A 25665-nucleotide genomic window follows, 5' to 3' on the forward strand; every position below is an offset into this window, starting at 1 on the left:
GACTTCATGCCCGACTTCGTACTCGATTAGATACTCGACTTATTCAATTACCTTCACTTTTTACTCGACTGAATGCTCAACTTACCAGACTTCATACCCGACTTCGTACTCGACTAGATACTCAACTTATTTAATTGTCTTCACTTCTTACTCGACTGAATGCTCAACTTACCAGACTTCATACCTGACTTCATACTTGACTTATTCAATTGTCTTCACTTTTTACTCGACTGAATGCTCAACTTACCAGACTTCATACCCGATTTTATACTCGACTAGATACTCGACTTATTCAATTATCTTCACTTCTTACTCGACTCATTTAATATGCTTACTCGACTTCCTACTAGACTATATACTCGACTTACTTATCTCCAATTCTTACTCGACTTACCCGACTTCGTACTTGACTTCTCTCCAGCACTGATTCTTCAATCACTCGTAACTTAAATGGAATCTTAAATCCCTACATTTTATGAAATAGTGTGTGTACAAGTCCGAAAAAGAGAAGCCGTGAGAGGAAGAAGAAGAGAATGGTGAGAAAAGCCCAAAAGAGAGAAGCCGTGAGAGGAAAAAGAAAGAGAATGGTGAGAGAAGCCCGAAAGAGAGAAGCTGTAAGAGGAAGAAAGGTGTGGATTCTTAATTTTTTTAAGGTTATTTTTGACTTTTCATATCTTCATAAGGTATATGCATGTAATAGGGTATAAACTTGGTATTTAAGAACAAATCGGGATATCTAATTAAAAAAACCCGAATAGAACACTTCCACAGTTCCACTGTACAAAATTCTAAAAGTAAATTCTGCAGAAAGGGCTTGAAATTGCCAAAATTTTCAAAAGCCCCAGAGAGCTGAGGGGGTTGCTTGGGTACCGGGGAAAAGAAAAAGGAAAGGCGGAAAGAAAATTGAGAAATGACAGTAGCGGCAGGGATCGGGTACGCGTTGATAGCGCTGGGGCCGTCTCTTTCTCTATTCGTCGCCGTCATCTCCAAAAAGCCTTTCTTGATCCTCACTGTCCTTTCTAGGTATTGTCTATCCTCTTTTTCAATTTTCTCTCACTGCCGTTTTCCCGAGAAAAGCAAAGAAAGTTTTCAACTTTGAATATCTAAACCTCTCATTGTTGTTAGTGACTTAGATAATTTACTTGACTAATGAGTAATCTAACAGTGTTGTGTAAATAAGTGAATATTAGTATTTGTTTATGGTCAATTTGTGGCTGTTATTTGTTTATTTTAGGATTTATAAGTTAATTATTCTCAATCAACTGACAGACAAATGGCAGCTGGACTCAGAAACTAAAAATTTGGGTGTAATTTGATTAATGTATGAGTTCTGTGATGGATTTATGAATGTGTGAATGCAGTACATTGTTATGGCTTATAAGTCTGATTGTGCTGTCGGGGATATGGAGGGCTTTTCTTCCTCTAAAATCAACCACCTGGTGGCCATTTGCACTACTTATAATTTCATCTGTCGGATTCCAAGAAGGGCTTCGTGTTCTTTTCTGGAAAGTTTACAAGTAAGCTGTTATCTATGCATCTTAAAGTTCAGTTTGCAATTTCATATGTTACTTACTGTTAGTTTTTAGAAACTATCAAAAGTCTTCTAGTTGAGATTTGTTACAGACTTTAGTCATTTGTCGTCTTTTCTTCTTTGTATTATTTGCTTGATACCTTTGTATTTCATACAAAAATTTGAATAGTGAACTCAATTCAACCTACTTATAGCATCAATATCATTCTAAATCATCAAATTATGGTACTGCTCAGTTCTCAATGGTGCCATTCGGTGGAGCTTTTTCTTTGTCTTGCTCTCTCTTTTTATTATTATTATTACTTTTTTCTTTTTTCATGGTTCTGCTATGAGCAAACTGATATGTCCTTTCAGAATCATTCTCCATGTTTTACAGTGTTGTCCTTGCAATATCTTCTGCTCTTTTCCCATGCCTGAGTAGTTCAATTCTTTTCCTCATAATGTTCTCTTGCAAGCTATTGATTAACAACTTTGTTGATGGGCTGTCAAAGGATTCATTGTCATATTCCTCAACTCTTTGGGTGCATTGAATATTCACTGTTTCGAATTTTTTTCAAACCCTCTCCCCATCTCCATCCTCCTACATCCTTTTATTTTATTTAGGTGGTACCTTGTTTTCAAAATTCAGTGGACAATGGGGAACCTGCATAGCATCTCACAGGTATTTAGTTTTGTTAACATCTCTTTCTTTCATACTTAATGTAGGAGGTTGGAAGACACGTTGGATGCTTTTGCTGACAGAGTTGGAAAACCACGCTTATTTCTGACTGATAAGATGCAAATTGCTCTTGGTGAGCTTTGAAGAGGCTGTTGAATCCCTTTTGCCACCAAGATTGCCATGTTTCCTATATCTTCTGTTTGATTTAACCATAAAATAATTTTTCACTGCCATTTTCAGATGATATTCAAGTCTTATTTATCTCCTTCTTTAACCTAGCAGTGAGATTGGCTGCATTTATATTCTTTCTTTATAGTTGAAAAAGCCACCATGATGTAGCAAACATTAGGTATTGTTGAGCTATGTTTGTTGTCCAAAGTCAGAATTGTTAAATCTCATACATTCTTTAGCGTAAGAATTAACACTGTTAGTGACCCCAATTACTCATTATTTCATATATGAGTTTCAATGTAAAAGAAATATGATGTCCTATTGAAACAAAACTGTACTTAGTTGGTCTCACTTAAAAGAACATTAGGTTGACCTTAGTGATTGATATATTCAAATGCATCGATTTGTTGAGTATGATTTTTAGTTAGGCTTCTTTCTGGTAATGCTGTCTTCCAATCCTCAGGTCATGTTGAATATTCACAATTGCACCATGTCACATATGATCCTCCGTTAGTCTGGTTAAATCAAAGTTTGGAACCTTGCTCTTTTTCTTTGACATGTTATATATATGTGAAACATGTCATATTATAACTATCATTCCACTGCCACCACCCACAGCTATGTTGGTTCTAAAGAGGACAAGTTGAATATCATATTCACTGATTTATTCCACGTTTTCCTGATAATCTCATTTTCGTGCTGATGTCAATTTGAAAATTTTTGCAGCTGGTGGATTAGGCCATGGTGTGGCCCATGCTGTGTTTTTTTGTCTTAGCCTGTTAACTCCAGCATTTGGTCCAGCTACATTTTATGTTGACAGATGCCCCCAGATGCCCTTTTTTCTTATTTCTGGTGAGTCATGCAATTCTTATTAGTTGCTTGTACACAAATACAGTGTCTCTGACTCTATTGTTTGTCGGTGAATGTCGACTTATGTAATTGTAGCCTAGTTTTCTGTTGTTATTATTCACTTGGAATTGATATTAGCTGAAAAATATTTCAATTTTTTTTTCTTTTCCATTTTTCCTAACTATTTTTGGCCTTACTATTGCAGCAATCATTGCTCTTGCATTTGTTACAATTCACACTTTCTCAATGGTCATTGCATTTAATGGGTATGCTGAAGGGAATACAACGGACCAGTATTTTGTTCCTGTTGTTCATCTTGTGGCCGGAATGGTGGTAAAGTCTGCATCTGCTTGATGTTTTTGCCTTCTATCTCAAAAGTTTTCATTATTGAGAATTTTATTTCTCATTGTCCTCAAAAATTGCCAATTGAGTCCTGAAACTGCCTTAGTTGTGTTTGTTTGGTTGAATGTGCTATGTCATGCATGCTCATTTTGAACAATTATGTTTTCTGTTTTCTGCATATTTTAGAGGGAAATTATTGGCAGTTGTGTGATTTTGATTGCTTTGTGGTGTTAGTAGGAAGGAATCATGAAATCTATCTTTTAATCACTGGAGTTGATCCAGTACACACTATTCACTATACTATAAATCGCTTTATTAATTCATAGAAAAGCACCGCATTCTTTGGACATTTGACTTAGTTCTTCGTTGTTTTGTTTGCTTCAAAAATGCCCAATAAAATGTGACTAATTTGTGATTTTTAATGAATTGATTTTTTTTTTTTTTTGGGCTAGCAATGTGCTTGAATGATCTTTACCAGCTTTCTTGTCTCTTTTTTAAATCTTTTGTTTCTTTTACCTTTTTTTATTTTCCTCAGACATTGGTAAATTTTGCATCTGGTGGTTGTGTCGTTGGGATTCCTCTGCTCTATATCCTGGCAAGCTTGATCCTGTTACACTGTGGGAAAATGGTGTGGAGAAGATTAACAGCAAGCTGAAGCATGCAGGGTAATTCTTAGTGATCCATAGCAATTGGAAAGTCACTCTCAAAATTTATAGCTCAGCTGAACATGTAATGTACTACACAAATGTATCTTGGAAGGTTCTCAAAACCATTTATTTTGTGAACTGACATCCATACTAATTCAATTCAAACGGCTGTTTAAATTTTCTCTTGGTTCTCCCCTTCAGCCAAATATTTGGGAATATGTATTTTCTAGGAGTATAGGGGTATAGCCTTTTGTGTAAGTGTATAGGAACATAGCTTTTTTGTTGAATTTAAGGGTTGTAAACCAACAATGGTAAGTCTGCAATTTCGAGGATGTGTGTTTTACATCATTTCCACAACACCAAGAATTAACTCTGTGGGAAGCCGGTGATTCTGGCAAATTTTTGCGGTATAACCTAACTGTTGGGACTTCTAGTGCCTAAGGTTGTAACTCTTTAGCAAGGAAGGGATCAGATAGTTCATTTGAGTTGTGGTGATGGTAATGGTCATGGCAATCCGGCCTTTTGGTGAACGGTGCTAGTGTTATGCCCAGCTAGACCTTAAGAGCAAAGTACCAGTTGGGACTATCCCAGAAATAGAGAGGTACCGGTGGAATTTAAAACAATCGGCAAAATTCGCCGAACCACATAGCCGGAAGGGTTAGCTTAAACGTATGTCATTAAGACAGCAAAAGGATGGGGGCGACAGTAGAACTGGAAGGTTTCATAAGTTGCTTTCATGATTAGAGCTGAAATGTTCAGAACTACGAACCAACATTATGTATATAGAGTACATCGTTCTTCCATTTGACTGGACTCAATCATACAACACCACATGGACTGCCCAATTTCATCTCTAAGCAAAGAACTAAAAATGCATCTCCAACTCAAAACACGAAAAACAGGAGAAATTAAGAATCTTCATTGTCGACTTTGGAATTTAAGTATCATCAATTTACACTTTAGATAGCAATAACTGTAAATAAAAAAAAAAATAGATAAAAGAAAAAAAGAATAAGCCATCGCCGCAGTATTAGAAGCATATTTACCTATTACACAGCTTTCTGATTCCGCTTTACTTATTACTAGCAAAAAATTTAACCAAAAAAACAAAAAAAGGACTTGTGATCTGCGTTTATACATATTGGAGTATTATCAATAAATGAGTTTGGCCGGGTAGTTTGACAACCGGTGACCTTCTGTTCACTTCAGAAAGAACTTCCAAATATCTCTATCAGTCATCTCCTTAATTAAATGGGCTCCAAAAATGCCTTCCTCGTCAACCAGACTCCTCAGGTGCCGTGCTGCGTTATTGAAACCGACATAATTCTTCTTTGTTGCTAAGTATACTACTCCATATGGAGGCCTCAAACACTGGTCATCCAGGAAAAAAGTTCGAATAAGATAAAACAGGAAATTGACTCTTCACTTCAATGAGGAAAACATCTTTTCATGTAAAAAGTATTACACTTGTGTTAAAAATCACAGCAAGTAATGTTTTTGAACAAGGACAAGAGGAAGTGGAAAGTAGCATGAACACTGCACTAACACCACATTGTAAAAGGATAAGGACGAAAGCAAGAAACTAACCTTTTTAATTAGTAAATATAATTTCTTCAGTGAGGTCACTGAATATGGGATCTCTGTCAACAAAATAACATCATAACCACCTTCACCCTGATCTGCCTCGCTAGCCCTCTCCCATGCCCGGCTTCCAGAAAGCTTCCTTGAGCGTCTTGAGGAGGAGTCCTGTCCGATGATGCTTCCATCTTGGCTACTACACCCATCCATGAAATCCTCCTCAGAGAAGCTCAGGCTCATCCCTGTTGTGACTTCAGAAACATCGTTCCTCACAACAGATAAAACTGTGGGTAGTTCTTCCCAATCACCAGCGTAGAAGTGCACTGATGGTGCCAGAGTTTGCCTTGATGGCGTCAGGGAACTCTCTGGTTGTCGGCTCTGCCTCTCCCGAGCTTGCTCAAGATTGGCAAGGACATTTGGTACAGTTGTGCATCTTATTGTTTCTGCACTGAGATCTTGAAAGTGTACAGTACCAGCACCCTGTAAAAATATAAATCAGAAAGAGCACAAACATATGTTTCCCATAAAACCAAATCTATTTCTTTAAACTATTTAGCTTTTTACGCATTTGGTGTAAACTGCAAATTCTCTTTAAAAAAGGGAACATCTACAAGTTCCAATTTTCTTTTTGATACATAATGATCAACATTATTTAAATCCAAGTATTGTTAGATCAGAACCATATCTTTCAGATTTAGTAACATGACAAATCTTCAAAGAACATATTTTAAAGCAATTTGATTCATCCCTCTTTGCAGGGATTAAATTAGCTCTAAATGATAGATTAAGAAACTAACAAATTATTGAACCCATGGAACTTTAATTTCATTCACATAAAATATTAAGAAAAATTCTGCTCAAAGCACCTTAGTTACTCTTGGTGCCTTCAAGAATACAAAAGGACCAGGATATATTGGGCCACATGTTAGAATATTCCATAAAAAACATTATTATGCACATAAAACTTCAGGCCACTCAAATAAACTGAAAGGAAATAAATAACCATAATAGTTAACACCAGTCATTCAGTTGGTAACTCTTTGCAAAGTTTTGTTTAAATTCAAGATGCTCCAATTTAAAAAAATGCTATGAATAATGAGAAAGGACAAATTTATGGGAAGCAAGCACGGATTCTTGTTTGTCATGTGACACATATTTTTATTAAGTTACAACTTAAGCATAAAATTAAAATATAAAAAATAACGTGGACATACCTTCAGGCAAGCAAAAATCCCAGGAAGTCCATAGCCACAGCTCAACTGTAGGAATTACCAATGAAAAACCATCAAGTTGTGGTTCATATACAAAAAGCATAACTTAGAATCACCATCAGCAAACAAGAGACAAATTTCTAACAGCAGGCGCAGATAAATTAATTCTTTAGATGTGATTTCCTTGGATAACAATATATTTCATCCAAGATAGAACAAAAAAATATTAAACAAATTTTTTTATTCCATGGACAAGAACCAATGGGTTGGAAGAAGATTGTCCATGATAAAAACATGCATGACTCAATGACATCATACATACTGAACACTGGTAATATATTAGCAAAAGATTAGAATGTTAGTTTATCAGATCACTTAACCATGCTTGGTAAACGCAACGGGATGGGATGGATCGATGACGATAGAAATTAAGCTTGAATGGTGAGTAAAAATAACTTTTCACTGGATTACCTCGAGTACCCTTTTGCCTCTAAAGCTCAGTTGTCCATCACGAATCTCATGCTTAAGAACATTAACAAGATCAATAGAGCTTTCCCAACATTTCAGAAACCCTGTAAAACAGGATAAATTCATCACTTTAGTTTCAAACTTCCTATCCTTGTAGGACAAGGCGCGTGCTCCAATAAGAACATCACTGGAACGTTTTTCAGCAGAAATTTCTAAACCCAAAATTATTAAAAAAAAGAACAATTTCAATTTCAGTATCCATACTGAAAAGTGATGTACCTACCATCAGGTTTTGAGGATATCATTTCGGAACCCGTAAACCCAATAATATCAGCGACACTAACTTTTCCCTGCAGGAGATTGAAAAAGAAATTACCAACCTATCAAAGCAGGCACCGATAATAACATGCACTAAGCCTGCACAAAAAATATTTCATGACATAGCTCATGAAAGCAGGGTGGCATTGTCCAGGTTATGACATACTACTCTTCAGAAACATGCAAATCATAGCCTTTATTTTGAAAAAAAAAAATCTGAACCATTAGGAAGAACTAAAAGAGTTCTGAATCATTGCTTTGCAACACAAGAGTAACTTTGATAGCCCTCTATAAAAGCCATCAATAATATTATTCTCTGTTTGCTTTCACTGAAGCACAGGATCTTATTTGAGCCACCAACAACAATTAGCCATCCTTCCTTTCATGGACAGGAAAAGAATGGCATCTATATAAACTGCAAGTTTCTAAATAACATAGACAAAAAAAAGTCTTACAATCTCACATACCTTGAACATACTAATCGCTTGCAAGTCTACATTATCTCCAGCATATTTATATAGGTGAGCAACCTGTATAGTACGCAAGGAGAATAACTTAATCTTGATACCAACTTACAACGCCACCTCTCCCAATAAAAATTGTAGATGGATAACTTGGCAATATAAACATAAATAATTTTTCATTTTTTGAGCAATACATCCATACTAAACATCAAAGAACTAAGTTAAAGGAGAGAAAACGAACCTTTGAAGGAAGAATTTCGACAGCTGGACAAGGGAGATGCGCATCCTTTTCTGAAATGGTTGAAGACATGCTATGATTTCCCCGGTCTTGAGGTGCCAAGCCTGGCAAGCATTGTGCGAGCAATGATGGTGCACGCATTTTTCCTTGATCTTTTCAAAATACACTCAAGATATAACAACCTGTTGGGGAAAGGGGGCGAACTGTTTACAATTAACAACTAGATCATTTACTAAAGAAATTAAAGTAGTAATAACAAGCAATGCAGATTGAAGTAATTAAGAATTAATTTCCACTTTCCAGCTCAAAATCTATGACCAGAAACTCCAAGCATCATCAATAACTAGTACAACCAAAGACAAAATTCCAATAAAAAAATACATAGGAAGTCAAAACCAACTGAAGAATCAGGTTAAGTGGAAGGAAAAAATGAAACTTTTAAGCATTGATAACAAAAAATAATAATAATTTAACATCTAGAAAGACAAACATCACAAGATCAACACACATCTCCAATTGAATCCCCTAAAAAAACCAAATGAATCAATTAATAATGAAGAAATTTAACAAAACTAAATAAGCTATTTTAAGCTTGATTATACCAACAGATCATATAAAACATTTACAAAATCTTTTTTTTTTCAAAACAGGTAATAACGTGTGTAATTAAGTAAATGAGTATCAGCCCACATGATCAAATTGCATAGAAGAACAAAACCCGGAATTAAAGTTCCAAAAGTCATGCAATCCGCATCAACAATGAAGGATTTTACCTCTGAAGAATCTTCACTTACAGAAACTCTCATAGATGGTAAAGGCTCTTAATTTTTTCTATTTTTATAACCAAAAAGGAAAAAAGATGAATAAAAAGTAAACAAAGTCTGCCATTTCAGAGAAAAGAAATTCAAAAGTCAAAAAAGAAGAGCAAAGCCCAAGAGAGAATCGCAGAAGCTTCCATTCAGACTTCAGAGACCTTCTCTGGCTGGACCCCTTGATTTCCCAAACTACCCCAACCTTCTTTTGTTAATAACAAAATGGACGGTTCTGTAAATTTGGGAAAAGTGGTCTTTTCCGTACACGGGGTAGAACCTCAGTGGAATTTTTTTTTTTTTTATAGCTATCCGAACTTATTAAATTCCTATCTAAATTATTTTTTAAAATAAATTAATTATTAAACATTTAAATTTATTTTTATATTCTCCAAACTAAATTCTCAATTTCACTCTTTTTTAAATTCATTTTTTTTCTCTCTTAACATATCGTAATCTATATTTCATATTTTATATATATACGAATTTTTCTGTTCATATTCATTAGCTTTTGTATTTGATAAAAATTAATTTCTTAATATTTATTAATTTTTATGGCTGATAAAAATTTATTGATATCTATTTTTAAATAGTGGATTTTATTCCTCTTTGTTGGTGATACTAATTATTTGCAACTAAAAAAATATATCTAAATGAATTAATGAAAATTTATGAAATTAATAAGAGAAAGAGAAGAAAGAATTAATTAAGTAATCTTTTCAAAAATTATTTAGATAATAAAAGTCTTAACTAAAAGACTGTGTAGAGAGGAAATTGGTGAGTTTAAATAGCTCATTTTTTTAAAGTTTTTTTTAACCATTTCATATAAAACTCTTTTAACAACAAATTGACGCTCTTTTACTTTTAAAAATCGTGACAGAGTCTTAAAATTTATCTAAAAATTATGTTTCTCCCCCCAAAGAAATCTATATAATTATTTTTAAAATAAGAGGATCATGCAATCATTTCACCACAATATAATGTTGAAGTTTTTTCTTAATTAAAATGTAAAAAAAAAAATCTCTCATACTTTTATCCTTTGAAATAAACGGTAGATATGTCCTAACCTCATTATTGAAGTGGACAGTTTGAATCTATATGTGCGTTGCCTTGAAATGGTGATAAATTACAAACTTTCTAGAAAGAGATTATTAATATCATTTTCTTTCTAGGAACATACCATTTTACATACTTGGCCACATTTTGATTTGACATTAGTGCAATTATTCTTTATAAATAACTTGTGATGTAAAATTTGTAATCGCGGATACTTAATTTACAACATTTTAGATTTTAAGTTCTAAAAATTTATAACATTTTAGGTTTTAAGTTCTAAAGGATACTTACATGAGGTTGGATAGATGTACGCTACATGATTACAACATCTAATAAACATTTACTGATGTGCCTTAAAAGATAATATGATTTAATCCCACACTTGTACAATGAAAAGTTTATAATATATTTGTTCTTTTTGTCAAAATTATAATTTTAACAATTGTTATTACATCATATTTTTATAATGCTATTTCAGCATACAATTACAATTACAACTACACTGCTATTTTAGAAGAAAATTACAACTACACTCGATCATTCTTATTCAAGGGACTAAGTTTCTATGAACTCGAACCGTTTGGCCGAGTGACATTAAAATTATAATTTAAAAATCATATTTATTATACATTATCAAATAATTATAACTTTTTTTAATAATTATGAATTAAAAAATACAACACTTCAATGTAAATAGACTTTTACCGTAACTAAAAATCATAAATTTACTTTTAGCTTAGTTCAATACATTTAACACCCATAAAATTAAAAAATATTCTTCTTCTTCTTTTCTTTTTTTAATTTAAAATGCAGGATTAAAAAATTAGGAAATTCTTTACTTGGAAAGAGACACGAGGGGAGTTTGGTGGGATTTGATGACTCCGGTAAGTCGGTCCACGTGTGGAAAGAGAGCGAAGAGAGGCGGGTTGGTCGGCTGTCTTCTTCGCTGTTTAGGTAGAACCGAGTCTTTGTCACACCGGTCTATATGCCTCACACGTGTTTTTGAATTATTGCGATAATGATAATGAGAAAAAATCATCATGTGGGTGATGACATTAGTGACGTTATGGTGAACGCTGCCATTATGTAGAGCTGTATTATCTCGTACTTAGAACCCCATTCACAAATGGTTAGTGTGTTTAAGAATTATTGCAGCACAATTCTTCCCAAATGAATTTTGTGTCAAACTTTACAATCTGGCAAAATTTTAGTGTGAAAGCCAATAAATCTAGTAAAATTTATAAATCTAGCATTAATCTTTTGTGAGAAGGTCTTTGGTTCGGATTAGCAATTGGAGCATTTCGATCGGAATTGGTCAATTTTGATTTTGCCGTAATTATGAATCGCGATGAATAATTGTCCTCAATCTTGTTCCATATAATTGAACAGCAATTTGAATTTGACCATGGCCTCTCCTTCGAACCAAATTAAAAAAGGGAGAGGGTCAGCTAGAAAAAGAATATTAATTGATCAATGATTCAACTAATTACCACGTCTGTATTGTAAATAAACAGTTACAAATAATCCAACCAAAATAATAGGAATTAAACCTAAGACGGTTCTGAATAAAAAGCCTTCAATCATTTGAAAGGTAATATCTATACCCAAATATTAATCCGCCTTGCCTAGAAATCTCAATAATTAATAAAATCTGCCCCGATTCTTAACCGATTAAAATCTCAAATTCTAATCAAGATCCCTAATGTCTGGGATGATGTGAATATGTTGGCATATACTGTAAATTCTATTATAAACGATATACTAATGTGACTAACATATCAGATCTCTCTACTCGATCAAATCGAGATTGATGAAACTTCATCAAATTAACTTGTCATAAGATTTTGGAAACTCAGATTTGAGCTTCACTTTAGAACATTAGGAATCCAAATCAAAATTTTAAAATATTTTGAATCCCTTCGCAAATAGTGGATCAAGACGAAGTTAGGCCTCGAATCTCTATCTGAATAGTAGTTCAAAACATAAAGTTTATATCTAATCTCATACTGTTCGAGGTAGGATCTTAAATCTAGATCGAGATTTGTAGAATTTTGTCAACCCGATCTTTGGTACTTGTGGGGCATTAGTTCTTTATCAATTCAATATATATTTACTACGTGGGTTTATATATATTTTTGATTAATTAAAGTATACACATGATAAAAAAATGAATAGAAAATGAGCAATGCTCTAAAAGCATCAAGACTTTTCTCTCTTTTGCACAAATAAAAATAATAATAATAATAATAATAAAACAACAAGAACAACAAGAGGTTGCAGAAACGAAGGTTTAATTCATCATTCTGTTCTTTAATTTAAACGGTTGAATCATTCGGTTCTGACTTAATTAGATGGACCAAGCCAATCAAAAGATAGAAAATTATGAGAAAACTGGGCCATTCTCCATGCTGCCTCCACATGTTTAAGAATTGAAACCATAGGGGTTCATGGCTTATGTTCAAAAACTTTTGCTTTTTAACAATTATGTTTTTCATTTGGATACAATTATTTTTTTCAATAAAATGAAAGATTTGGTTCAAAATTAAAAAAGAAAATACAGAGAAGAAAGATCGTTTTAATTAGGGCTATGGTAATGTGCGCTGACAAAACCTCTCAACTGCCACCGGCGGCTGACTGATCTACCAAGAAAGCAAAGTTTAAGGCTCAAGGGGCGGATGGGGATAACCCATCTCCTTTGTCTTTCCGTGACATGCTAATGGACATGCAAGTACATTCTGATAGTGGGAAGTTTGGCCGGAAGGATGACTGGGAGTTGGAGGAGGATGATGTGACGTACAGGGAGGAGGAACCTATGCCATTCATAGCATTCTCAAGCAGAGTTCATGAACGGTTAGTGGAACCCTGGGAAAACTCAGTGGTGGTCAAAATATTAGGACGCAACTTGGGGTATCGTGTTCTCAGTTCTCGGCTGAACAGGATCTGGAGTTCTACCACAGGGTTTGAAATAATTGATTTAGCTAATGATTATTTCCTGATCCGTTTCAACAACAATAATGATTTGGAGTATGCCCTTACTGAGGGACCATGGACGGTGATGGGGCATTATTTATCTGTGCAGAAATGGTCTCCAGACTTTGATGTAGTTAATAATAAAATCAACCGCATCGTGGCTTGGATCCGTCTGTCTAAGATGAATATTCAATTTTATCATAAAAATATTATCCGGCGGCTAGGGCACATTATTGGTCTAGTCATCAAAATTGACAATAACACAGTTACGGCACAGAGAGGCAAATTTGCTCGTCTTGCGGTTGAATTAGATCTTCAAAAGCCTCTAGTCTCACAATTTAATCTTGAAGGAAGGATTCAAAAAGTGGAATATGAAAATTTGCCGACGATTTGTTTCGGTTGTGGTAAATTTGGCCACTTTAACGATGCATGTCCTGATAGTGCCGACATTAACATCATGGCCAAGGACAATCCAACCCCTCCTACGGAGGCTGAGAGGCAAGCCGTTGTGGTGGCTGCAGCATCTGACTACCAAGAGCCTAAATTTGGATCGTGAATGGTGGTGGCCCGCTAGCCGCGCCCTCGTAAAGTCTTAGCTAAGGATAATCATAAAGTTCCAGATAAGGATCAGCACATGCCAAAAACTAGCCAGTCTCGGTTTGGTGTTTTGGAAGACCTTGATATTGAGGATGAGATCTCTCAAGATCATGATACAGACCCCGGTTCTCAACGGGAACCTATGATGCCTACATCGGAAAGCATCCAAATCCTAGCCCCAAAACCTCGGAGTATGAAAAAGAAAAACCCTAGTCAACTCACCCGAAAATACCCCCCTCGTAAAGCTTCCATCACCATTCCTCCAAGTCAACCCGTAATTGAAAATTTTGACCCCAATATTCAAATTCCCACCAATTATTCCCACCAAAATAACCAACCCCCAGCCATGCATGGCATGCATGCTCCACCCAAATTTTCCACGTCCACTCCTTCTGCTCCATCTAATGCTGCCTCCACTTCCATGCATGGTATGCATCCTTATCATAATTATGGCCAACACAATCCAGGTCCATTTCCAGTATCCATCTCCCTTAACCCGCTACACCATAGTGCCGTATCTTTTGCCCAAGACTTCTTCCCCGAAGGCAATTAATCATTCCCCCTCTCAACCTGTTGGTGACCCCTCTCAACCTGTTGGTGACCCCTCTCTTATTGGTGAACCACCGGACAAGGGCATTCCGAATGACCCTTACATTATGGAAGCCATTGTTGAGCCTGAAGACTCCCCAGTTGCAAGCAGGAGTGGCTCTCCTTTGTCTGCCAACGATATCTTATTTGTTGCTGATTCTGGCATGGAAATTGTGGCTAAGGCTTTGGAGTCCTCCCGGTAACTCCACTTGTTTCCCTTTCAAATAACTCTTATGTTTATTAAGACCATGTTTTGGAATTCTCAAGGTGCAGCGTCACCGTCGTTTCGTCGTTCCTTTTCGGTTTTAGTTCAGAATTACAAGCCTTCCCTGGTTGTGTTGATGGAGCCCCGTATTAGTGGTTATAAGGCTGATCATTTTATTAGAAGAAGTGGTTTTGATAAATCCTTCCGGGTGGAAGCAGAGGGATTTTCTGGTGGCATTTGGGTCTTGTGGAAAGATATTTTTTAGGTTGAGATTGTTGCCAGCCATTCTCAGTTTGTTCATCTTCGAATTTCCAACAACAATAATGTTTTCTCTTGGTTGACAGCTATTTATGCGAGCCCTAATCCCAGTCTTAGAAAATATCTTTGGAGTGAGCTAGATAATTTAGCTCAAACGGTTTATGGTCCCTGGATTTTGGGTGGGGACTTCAACACTATTTTGTATGATTCGGAAAAGAAAGGTGGCTCCTCTACAGGCACAGGCGCTTACACTCTCTTCCAGTCTTGGTTTAACTTTCACAACATGCATGATCTTTATTTTCATGGGCCACGTTTTACTTGGTCTCGTGGAAGCCTATTGAAACGCCTTGATCGCGTTATTTGCAACAGTGAGTGGGCTCGTACCTTTTCCAATTCTTCTGTGCTCCATCTGCCGAAATTGAACTCTGATCATAGGCCTATCCTGGTGCGAAGTACTGATTTGTCTTCGGGAGTTTTGAGCTCTCGTCCTTTTCGGTTTCAAGCGGCTTGGCTTACCAATGAAGGTTTCAAAGAGTTCGTGTCTGAATCCTGGGATCAGAATCTTCATTACTTAGATGCTGCTAATATATTTCGTCATAAGGTTACTCAATGGAATAAGCGGTGTTTTGGGAATATTTTCTGGCGGAAAAAATGTTTATTAGCTCGTCTGGGAGGGATTCAGCGGGCTTTAGAAAGTTATTATTCTAAAGGGTTATTAAATCTTGAGAAACAATTAAAAGCGGATCTGGAAGAGGTGCTCACCCAAGAGGAAATTATTTGGCATCAGAAATCTCGGCGAGACTGGCTGCTTCTCGGTGATCGTAATACATCTTACTATCATCATAAAACTCTTTCTAGAAGGAGACAAAATAATATAGCGGCCATCCAAAACAATACAGGGCTTTAGCTTTATGAGGAAGAGGAAATTAAAGCTCATGTCATTCAGTTCTACTCGACGTTATTCTCTTGTGATTCTCCTGACCTTCAGCAGTACCCCCATCCAAATTGTTTTCCTCTTATCGAGGATGACTTGCTCCATACCTTAAATAAGTGCATGGAGGATGCTGAAATTCAACAAACCATCTTCGGCATGCACCCTCTGAAAGCCCCGGGTCCTGATGGTCTCCATGCCATTTTTTATCAGACGCAGTGGAACACTGTGGGCTCTCCTTTATGTCGTTTGGTGAAAGCTGTTTTCCATGACAAATATCTTCCTTTGGGGCTTAATTCCACGCTGATTGCTCTCATTCCCAAGACAGAAAGCTCCTCCTCGTTGAAAATGTACCGTCCTATCTCCCTTTGCAATGTTGCCTATAAGACTATCACCAAGCTGCTGGCTAATCGCCTTCAATCTATTTTACCCTCTCTGATTGGCCCCCATCAAACTAGCTTCGTCCCTGGTCGTCATATCACGGAGAACATCGTGATTGCTCAAGAGGTTGTTCACTCTATGCGCAAGAAGACGGGATCCACTGGGTTTATGGCTATTAAAGTTGATTTAGAAAAGGCTTATAATCGTCTCAGTTGGGAATTTATCAGTGATACTTTGCGTGAAGCTCGCATTCCTTCTGATCTTATTCAAGTCATTATGGCTTGTATCACTTCGGTTACTATGAGGGTTTTGTGGAATGGGGAGGCTACGGATGAATTTTCTCCTTCCCAAGGAATTCGCCAAGGTTGTCCATTATCCCCTTACCTCTTTGTCCTTTGCATTGAACGGCTCAGTCATGGGATTCACAATGCTATTAGTGCCGGGAAGTGGCGTCCGATCGGGTTATCTCGCCATGGAACACGTCTATCTCATCTTTTTTTTGCTGATGATCTTCTTTTGCTTGCAGAGGCTACAGTTGAGCAAGCTAGAGTTATTTCAACAGTGTTAGCAGAATTTTGTGCTTGTTCTAATGCCAAAGTAAATACAAGTAAAACTCTGCTTTATTTTTCAAAGAACATGGGTGCCAGAAATGTCTCTGCAATTTCGGGTCTACTTGGCTTCTCAGTTACTTTTGACCTCGGCAAATACCTTGGGGTCCCTCTTCATCATTCAAGGGTTTCTACCAATATGTATCAGGGGATCATCGACAAGGTGGAGAAGCGGCTGTCGGGTTGGAATGCCTCTCACTTGTCCTTGGCTGGCCGCATCACTCTAGCCCAGTCAGTTCTCCAGGCAATTCCCATCTATGTTATGCAAATTGTTTCCCTTCCTCGTGGGGTTTGTGAGAAAATCGATAGAGCTTGCAGGAGGTTTATTTGGAGCGGTTCGTCTCCTCAGTAGAAGCTCAATATGGTTAGTTGGAAGAATGTGTGCAAGCCTAAAGCTTCTGGCGGTCTTAGCTTCAAGTCTTTGGCAATGATGAATCGGGCATTACACATGAAGCTAGCTTGGGGCATAATCTCCTCTCCGAATAATTTATGGGTCCAGGTCCTTATTTCGAAGTACAAAATAGATCCTTACAACTTACCCCCCGTCCTTCCAACTCACTATGGTTCTCACTTGTGGAGGTCTCTTGGGCAGGTTTGGAGTGAGGCTCTCGCAAGCAGGCGCTGGAGTTTGGGTGATGGTCAATCTGCTCGTTTTTTGTGGGATCTTTGGGTCACTGATACGGTTCCCTTAATCGCCTACGCAACAACTACTATACCTGTGGGCATTTTGGATTGTAAGGTGGCAGATCTTGTTGATGTAAATGGGGCTTGGTGTTGGCATCGGTTTGATCGATATCTTCCCAACCATATTATTCTTCAAATAGCTGCTCTTCAACCCCCTTCCCACATGAAAGACATGGACACTTTCTTTTGGGCTCATTCAAAACACGGAGTGTTTTCTACAAGCTCGGCGTATTTGGCTCTCTCTGAGTATGATCCAAAGTCTGCAGATAGAGATTGGCAGTTAGTATGGAAGTGGAAAGGCCCTCAAAGCGTGAGAATCTTCTTGTGGCAGGCGTTTCACGCTGGTTTGAAAACTAAGGCTGAGTTGGCTCGGCGGCACTTACCCATCTCGCCTTGTTGTGATCGTTGTGGGGCGGTGTGTGAAGATATTACGCATGCTCTACGTGATTGTTGGTTGGTTAAGCAATTTTGGCTTAACATTATTCCGATAAGCAAACGTCACAGTTTCTTTAATTCTCGACTTCATCTTTGGCTCTGCTCGAACCTGGCTGTTAATAGTAAGGTAGGGAATGTTTCAAACTGGGCTGTTTTTTTTGGCGTTGCGATATGGAGGATCTGGTATTGGCGAAATCAGTTTCTGTTTAACAAATTGATGTTGGACCCTTTGGCTCTGTTGGTGGATGTTCATACAAGAGCTGAGGAGATTCACAAGCTTCATAACCACCCGTTGCTCACTAGGAATATTAGGACTCACATGTGGATTTCTTGGCATCCTCCTGAGTGGCCCTAGTGTACTCTGAATACGGATGGTGCTCACAAGTCTCACGGGAATTCTACTGCAGGTGGTTTGATTCGAGACCACTTAGGACGTTGGCTAACAGGCTTTGGGATGATGATTGGTTCTTGCTTTGTTACTGTCGCGGAGCTCTGGAGTTTATATCAAGGGATCCAGCTTGCATGGAATCTTGGTATCAGCAGATTGAAAGTTGAAACGGATAGCCTTTGCATTACTCAATTGGTGGCTAGACCTTCGGTGTTGACCAGTGAATATGCTCCCTTGGTCCAGGCTATAAAAGATTATCTCAAATTGGATTGGCATGTTTCCATCTCTCACGTCTACAGAGAAGCAAATTTTGCTGCAGATTATATGGCGAACCTCGCTTTTTCTCTTCCGCTAGGCCTTACTGTGTACCCTTCCCCCCCTTTGGGCGTTAGGGCTCTATTATTGCATGACTCTTACGGGGTTTCTCACCCCCGTTCTGTTGTTCTCTAGCTCTTCTTAGAGCCCCAATTCATCAAAAAAAAAAAAGAAAATACAGAAAAATCATTCTCTATAACACCAAATTGTATCGTTGATCAAATTTGTTATCCAACCACTTATATTGTTTTCATTGCTTCATAGGATCATGATTTGTTCACTTGATCAACTAAATCCAAAGAGATACAACTTATAATTCTGCTGTTATTTCAAGCTAAATTAGCATTTAATCAAAATGTCTACATACAAATCCTTCCCAAAAAAGGACCATGTGAAATCTGATGTAGCGATTAAACCAAATCAACAACAAAATTTGCAAATTAATATTTGATGGAAAATTCTGAAGACTTGTCCAGGAAGAAAACATCTTCATTGAGATCTAAATCAATCCCTTCATGTCCATCAAACTCACCAAGCCCCAAAACAGTCTCGATTGGAAGTTCGTCGTTCAACACAACATCATCCACACAGAAGGATCTTGATATGGCAGCTTTCCCTTTTGTTGGTTTTATCGCATGATCATTTCCCGTTTCTAGTGGCAGCACTACTTGTACTTCCATAGAAACTTTGTTCAAATTCCTTAACCTCGAAGGCACGGCGTTGGTTTTCTTGACATCCTTAGTATTGCTGATGATGCCTCTTTGTTCTAACTCCAATATATTTGCTGCCGTTGATGATCCTGAGCTAAGAAATACAGGCTTATTTCTGCTACAACCGGCTCTTGGATTCGTTTTCCGGACAGGGAATTGTTGTCCTGAAGATTCAACTTTTGCCATGTCTCTCCGCGGAGACATGGAAAAGCATTTCCACGCTTCTTCCGAACTCCAATCTTGCTCGCGAGCAAATGGCCAGAATAGAGGCTCATCAGCAGCAGCCGCGGCAATGAAATCTTCCAAATCCTCAGCTTCTGAGGCAGCAGCCCGAGTCGTAGTCACTGAACTAGCACTAGAATTTGATGACTTGGTTTCAAAATCTTCCCAATCATGAATCACTAAAGAAGAAACAGGGGAATCACTTTCATAACTAGTTGGTAGCCATGAAACTAACCAATCATCATCAGCGAAAAATGATGAAGGAGGCAACATACAATCCGAAGACAACCACATGCATTCATCACTATCATCCAAGCATCTCTCCATAACAACAAGATCAACATCATCGGTAGCAGCAAGTGTACTTTTCCTGGTTTTGCAAACAGGCCACATATTTTTTAAATCTAATCCAACAGGTTCATTTCTAGACCTGTTTCTTTCAGTAAATCCCATTAATTCACGTATCACTGTTACATTGGATTAACCGATCATTAGTGAAATGTAAACATCAAGTATCAGCACTACATTCTAAGACCGGCGCCAAGTTTGAGCACATCCAAATAGATTAAACAAAAAGATCGTGTCATAGTCTACATATTAAAGAACAAAAGAGAGAATTTCAACCTAAACTTCAAGGGATTGAGGACATTTGATATTGACATTTAACGATTAATTAATATACAGTAAATAGTATTAATAATAATTCACCAAATTGCTTGAATGTTTTGTTAAATTCAAACAGAATTTCTCCACCAACAAAGAAAATATGTAAAGTTTAGGTTAATTTAGTCCACAAGAGCTTTTATTGAATCATTCAAAGGTAAAAAAAAAAAATCATTCAGTGCATGAAATTTAAAATGGTGTACATGTTTTGATCAAACCATTCAGATGAAAGAGAAATATTGTGGAAAAAATCCAAATTAATCAAAACCTGGGATGAAATAGGTGATGAAAGCAATGACTATTTGCACATGAACTAAAAAGGATATCTCAAGGTTTTTTTAAAAAAAAAATTACTAATAAATTTTTCAAGCATAAACTGGGTAAGAAAAAAAAAACAAAAGAAGAATATGTCACAATGAATTTTTCACATTAAATTTAAAATTTCTCAAGTTTTTTTTTTTTAAAGCTAAAATAACATAATAGATTTTGTTACTGAGACATTAAATAACATTATTAGTATGATAATGTTATTTATATACCCTAGATTGTATAAATGAAATTTAAAAAAAACTTAAAATGCATTTCATAGGAGCATTTTTAAGGTTTGTTTTTTCAGTTGACTGGATTTACATCCTTTCAGATTCACAAAAATATAGCTTTCATAAGAAAAATAATTCTCCAAAGCAGTTCAAAATATTCTAACCTAAACACTAAAAATCATCTTCAATTAATCAGGGTCATTGCAATTTGCAAGAACTGGACACTAGTACTATCTGGGGAGAAAAAAGGTCAAAATACTAAAATGAAAAAGTTTGCAGACCTTGCAGTACTTTTTAATTAAAAAATCAGCACTAAATTAAGAAAATATATATGGAAAATGAAAAACAAATAAACAAAGAAATACCTTTGTTGAATGGAGCTGAGATAAACCCTAGAACCTTCAGAAAAAGCAAGGCTTCTAGTAAAAGAGGATGATTGAAAAACCCTACTGAGAGTATTATTGTGTGCAAGTAAATATAGTATAATTACATATATTGAAAGAAAAAAGAATTGAATCGAAGTAGTGATAAAAGCAGAGAATGTGTATTGTCTGTAATTACCAAATTTGGAGTTTGGCGCCCTTCATTTTCGGAACAATACATATTATATTGATTTCACCGCGTAACCCATGTAGCCATTAATTTCTTTTCAAAAATAGGATCAAACTTATTAAGAAATAAATTGTAAACAAAGGGGACTAAGATCTTAAATAATTTTTTTAAAATGATTAAATTTGAATTAAGACCCTTATTTTTCTTTAATTATATATATATATATATATATATATAGAGCTACTAATCGGTGATTTGGGCTTAGAATTTCCAATCTGTTATATATGCATATTCACCCTTTGATAGGTCTCTCCATCTAAAAGGGACATATAAGTTTCTATATAAAAATGATGTGATTTTTGGCAACACACATTCACAAACAGATATATATATATATATATATATATGTAAGTTTTGCATCCTTAATATTTGACAATATAATTTTTGTAGTTTAACACTTTACCTCAATAATCAAATGATATTCTGACCTTAAACCTCTAAAGGTGTACTTCCAGAAATTTTAGTCAACCTTGATATACAATGCTTGAGAAGCGTTGTAGTACAAAATGTTATCAAAGAATAGTTTGTACTTTGCACTGCTAAAAATGGATATTCGATAGCATTTGTTCCTGCGATAGTTGCCTATCAAAACATATATTTTTATGCATGCATAACGCGTTGCCGATTCTCTGTTTTTCTCACAGTCCAATAGCCTACGCAGCAAGGAGAAAGATAATTGGAATCCAAAGTAAATTATAAATGAAGGAGAAAGAGTATGATTATATTTTTTTATGGCAAGATGATGAATATTAATTGTGTAATCCATACAAAAGATAAGCTAGCCAGCATTTGAGCCGTTGAAATTGGGCTGTAACTCTGATCCGTCGGCCTGGACTATCGACATTCTGTACTAGTTATTGTATATCATTCATTTCTTTCACGTTTCAATCACATTACTGCTAACGTTGTAAGAGATTGTCCAATTAGTGTGTCTTTTGCTCTTGAAACAAGAGAAGAATGGATAATTTCTCCGGGTAAAAGCCCATTTCGTCCTTATATTTTAAGATTAGTATTCGTTTAGTCCATATATTTTAAAAAATGTCTCAAAACATCCATGCCGTTAAAGTATTGGTACCCCTACCGTTACTTTTTATTTCTTTTGGCTTACTTTTACAATATTACCCTTTTATAATAATTTTTTTTGTTTGGACATTAATAAAAAAATAATTAAATTACCAATTAACCCTATAAAATAAAAAAAAACTTATATTAATTTTTTTGCAAACACCATTTGTACACTTGGTAGTTTGCATACAATTTTTGACAATTAAAAATTAATATTATTTTTATTTTTATTTTTTAGGGTTAAATTGGTAATTTAATTATTTTCTTTTTATTAATGTCCAAACAATTATAAAAGGGTAATATTATAAAAGTAAGCCAAAAGAAATAAAAAGTAACAATTTAATTTTTGACAATTATAAATTAATATAATTTTTTATTTTTTAGGGTTAAATTGGTAATTTAACTATTTTCTTTTTATTAATGTCCAAACAAAAAAATATTATAAAAAGGTAATATTGTAAAAGTAAGCCAAAAGAAATAAAAGTAACAATTTAATTTTTGACAATTCAAAATTAATATTATTTTTATTTTTTAGGGTTAAATTGGTAATTTAATTATTTTCTTTTTATTAATGTCCAAACAAAAAAATATTATAAAAGGGTAATATTGTAAAAGTAAGCCAAAAGGAATAAAAAGTAATGGTAGTTGTATCAATACTTTAACGGCATGGATGTTTCGAGGCATTTTTTAAAAATATAGGAACTAAATGGATACTAATATTAAAATACATGGACTAAATGAGCTTTTACCTTAATTTCTCCCCACACCAATTCGTAATTTGTGTGAGGTGGATGCGGGTAAAGTCTGTAAAATATAAATCATAATAATAATTGTGAAGAGTTTAGATCTATTTTAATAAGTGCAGGTGAATTAAAATTTTAAAAATTAATAAATTAAGTATCTGGTATTCACTGTCCATAAATGACCATTCATTTCATGTTATGTTGTTTATATTGTTTATAGTTATTGTTTATAAATCTATATTCATCACATTGTCCTTGTTATTATTTATTCACCCAAAATCTATTAATTATACAAAGAATAGGAAATAGCATCAAGTAAAGCACACAGAGAGTTTTTACGTGATTCAGATCATAATCCTATATTTACGAACCACACCAAATATTAAGCAATTAATTAAGTAATGAAAGATTACATCTTATTGGATTCTTAAATAATTTTATAGACTTTTTTTCTTACCGCCACCTAGTTGAATTAACCTAATCGAACCTTTTTAACGAGCACCACTCACCTTCAATTGTATTTGCTACTTCCTTGAAATCCCTTGAGCACAATAAATAACTTCTTTATCCCGAAGAGATCAAAGTCAGAGATATCTAATCAAAGACTATATAGATTGAAGATGCAAAGACTGAAACTTCATGAAAATATGAAATATCATATGTGATCATGGTGTGAATTCTTCATATTTTTGCATTGGCTGCCTCTCTTAAATAAAATACAATGTCTTTGTTAGCCTTCAATGTGTTAAATTCTTTCTTTTCTATTGGTGTTAAGAAATCCTTCTCCAAGAAATTTGTACGCTTAAACCCTCGCCGTAGAATCGATCTTTTGTGATGAGGACTGCACCTTGAACTCCATAGAAACCAAGACAAATTGCTTCTTCAAAGCAGGCTGAGCTGTCACCAGTTATCAAAGGTGCGAAAGCCTACTGCATGCAACTATAGTCAAGATCCGAAATGTGTAACAAAGAAAGGGAAATAGAAGTTGCCCCATCTAATGCTGTAGTCTAAGTTGAAGCTGCCACCTTTGAGATTGGTAAACTACAACAAAGACCATCCAGGATTTAGTGCCCACAAACTCTGAGATCCTTCTTTCATCCTTCCCGCTTGAGAGCTCTCCAAGGTTAGCAATGCAGTAAGGGTGGGTGCATTCCAAGCAAACCAGTAGTAAACCGGAATCAAACAGGGGTCTCGGAGAAAGACCCACTTGCTGACTCAGATATGTTCTTGTGTTTCATTGAGTAGGAAGAAGAAGGCAAGTATTTCACCCAAACTCTAGTAAAAGAGTATTAGGATATACCTAAAAAATTCTTTTTTTCATAAATACTTGATATACTTGTCAATGTAGGAATTACCTTTATTTAAAACTCTTAGAATAAATAAATTATAATATCATTAACACAATTGTGCGAATAATAAAAACGTTTTGGAAAAAAAGATGTTAGCGATACAAACTCGGAAATTATTATGCTTGTTATAAAAGTACTGGTTGGATACAAACACAAAAGTCAAAATAGATGGCATGAAAAAATAGTTTGTACAGATAATCTGTTCTTATAGCATTACACTTTCTTTCATTTTCATGAAAATATGGGATATACTGCAGCGACATAATAGTGTCATATCAGTTTGTGTAAATAAAATTTTATATTTAGCATTACTTTATCCATTGATATAAAAAACGAGAACTCTAGTACCGGAAAGAGATAAGAAAGAAACGTGCATTTGGGGGTCCATTACTCAAGCGTGAACATGGCAGGCAATCTGTAATAATAATAAATTAAATAGAATAGAATCCAATACAAATAATCCCCCACATGATCAACTTGCATGAAAGATTCAAATTCAAGGGAAATTTATAAAAATGGCCATAAAATTTATGCGTTTTCCAACTTTAATTCCCCCAAATTTTTTCTATCAATATTAGCCAAATCACTAAATTGTGGACGAAATTACCCTCATCATTCTCACGTTTCTCTCAAGCCAAATTACTCCCCCTCTCACCAAAATCTCATCACCAGAATCCGTATACATCGTCGGCGGCGTAGATCGGCAGCGGAGGAAGTTGTCGGCGGCTTAAACAAGCTAAATCACGTTGAAAATCTTCGGAGATCTCCAAAATCAAAGACAAAAATTGGAAACCCTAGGTGAGTTATTGAAAACCCGTTGTTGTTGTTGTTGTTGCGTTGGTGATGGATTGAGTATTTGGGCTGTTATTGGTGTTTAATGGCGGTGGTGGGTGAGATGCATGTGGGAAAGGGAAGGGAAGAGAAAGGGAAGTGAAAGGGAAGGCCATGGTGCATCCCGCGCGCGCAGCATGCGCATCTCGCTCGCGAGGCCGCACCTGTCGCACGCGAGATGCGCGCGGCACACACATCTCGCTCGCGAGGGGCCGCGCCTATCGCATGCGA

At 35.8% G+C, this 25665-nt stretch overlaps 4 protein-coding genes across 7 annotated transcripts; 2 read left to right on the forward strand and 2 right to left on the reverse strand.

The window, feature by feature from the left end:
* The first annotated feature begins 749 nt into the window (after positions 1–749).
* On the forward strand, positions 750–4541 carry LOC18047604 (gamma-secretase subunit APH1-like). Of its 2 annotated transcripts, XM_006443001.2 has the most exons (6): positions 750–1023; positions 1362–1517; positions 2237–2322; positions 3087–3212; positions 3415–3542; positions 4087–4541. In XM_006443001.2, the coding sequence occupies exons 1-6, from the start codon at positions 911–913 to the stop codon at positions 4204–4206; spliced, it is 729 nt and encodes a 242-aa protein (XP_006443064.1). In that variant the 5' UTR covers positions 750–910; the 3' UTR covers positions 4207–4541. The 2 variants fall into 2 exon arrangements, with proteins under 2 accessions (XP_006443064.1, XP_024045574.1); XM_024189806.1 differs by lacking the exon at positions 3415–3542.
* A 558-nt stretch (positions 4542–5099) lies between these two features.
* LOC18047605 lies at positions 5100–9479 on the reverse strand. 3 transcript variants are annotated; one of them, XM_006443003.2, is made up of 8 exons: positions 9249–9479; positions 8479–8657; positions 8241–8303; positions 7739–7805; positions 7459–7559; positions 6991–7035; positions 5786–6256; positions 5100–5569 (listed from the first exon to the last, which is right to left on the reverse strand). In XM_006443003.2, exons 2-8 carry the CDS (start codon positions 8614–8616, stop codon positions 5399–5401), a joined length of 1056 nt encoding a protein of 351 aa, XP_006443066.1. In that variant the 5' UTR covers positions 8617–8657; positions 9249–9479; the 3' UTR covers positions 5100–5398. The 3 variants fall into 3 exon arrangements, with proteins under 3 accessions (XP_006443066.1, XP_006443065.1, XP_024044895.1); XM_006443002.2 differs by having other exon boundaries at positions 8479–8678; XM_024189127.1 differs by lacking the exon at positions 8241–8303.
* Positions 9480–13056: 3577 nt separating this feature from the next.
* On the forward strand, positions 13057–13866 carry LOC112099971. Its single transcript, XM_024187510.1, has one exon. It carries the CDS (start codon positions 13057–13059, stop codon positions 13864–13866), a length of 810 nt encoding a protein of 269 aa, XP_024043278.1.
* Positions 13867–19140: 5274 nt separating this feature from the next.
* LOC18047606 lies at positions 19141–22290 on the reverse strand. Its single transcript, XM_006443004.2, has 3 exons — positions 22230–22290; positions 21040–21068; positions 19141–19953 (listed from the first exon to the last, which is right to left on the reverse strand). Exons 1-3 carry the CDS (start codon positions 22288–22290, stop codon positions 19141–19143), a joined length of 903 nt encoding a protein of 300 aa, XP_006443067.2.
* Between the last annotated feature and the right edge of the window lie 3375 nt (positions 22291–25665).

Source organism: Citrus clementina, unplaced genomic scaffold, assembly GCF_000493195.1.
Source record: "Citrus clementina cultivar Clemenules unplaced genomic scaffold, Citrus_clementina_v1.0 scaffold_3, whole genome shotgun sequence".
Classification (NCBI taxonomy): Eukaryota; Viridiplantae; Streptophyta; class Magnoliopsida; order Sapindales; family Rutaceae; genus Citrus; species Citrus x clementina.

What these genes read in the sequence shown, in the direction of transcription:
- LOC18047604 (XM_006443001.2), top strand. Translation starts at nt 911, where the DNA reads ATGACAGTAGCGGCAGGGATCGGGTACGCGTTGATAGCGCTGGGGCCG. An exon ending in CTTTTCTGGAAAGTTTACAA is followed by an intron (nt 1,518 to 2,236) that starts GTAAGCTGTTAT and finishes TACTTAATGTAG; the next exon opens with GAGGTTGGAAGACACGTTGG. An exon ending in ATCTTGTGGCCGGAATGGTG is followed by an intron (nt 3,543 to 4,086) that starts GTAAAGTCTGCA and finishes TATTTTCCTCAG; the next exon opens with ACATTGGTAAATTTTGCATC.
- LOC112099971 (XM_024187510.1), top strand. Translation starts at nt 13,057, where the DNA reads ATGGACATGCAAGTACATTCTGATAGTGGGAAGTTTGGCCGGAAGGAT.
- LOC18047606 (XM_006443004.2), bottom strand. Translation starts at nt 22,290, where the DNA reads ATGTCGATAGTCCAGGCCGACGGATCAGAGTTACAGCCCAATTTCAAC. An exon ending in TTTCAACGGCTCAAATGCTG is followed by an intron (nt 21,069 to 22,229) that starts GCTAGCTTATCT and finishes TTTTCTCCCCAG; the next exon opens with ATAGTACTAGTGTCCAGTTC. An exon ending in GTGTCCAGTTCTTGCAAATT is followed by an intron (nt 19,954 to 21,039) that starts GCAATGACCCTG and finishes GTTGTTATGGAG; the next exon opens with AGATGCTTGGATGATAGTGA.
- LOC18047605 (XM_006443003.2), bottom strand. Translation starts at nt 8,616, where the DNA reads ATGCGTGCACCATCATTGCTCGCACAATGCTTGCCAGGCTTGGCACCT. An exon ending in GAGGCAAAAGGGTACTCGAG is followed by an intron (nt 7,036 to 7,458) that starts GTAATCCAGTGA and finishes TAATTCCTACAG; the next exon opens with TTGAGCTGTGGCTATGGACT. An exon ending in GGATTTTTGCTTGCCTGAAG is followed by an intron (nt 6,257 to 6,990) that starts GTATGTCCACGT and finishes ATATTTTTACAG; the next exon opens with GGTGCTGGTACTGTACACTT.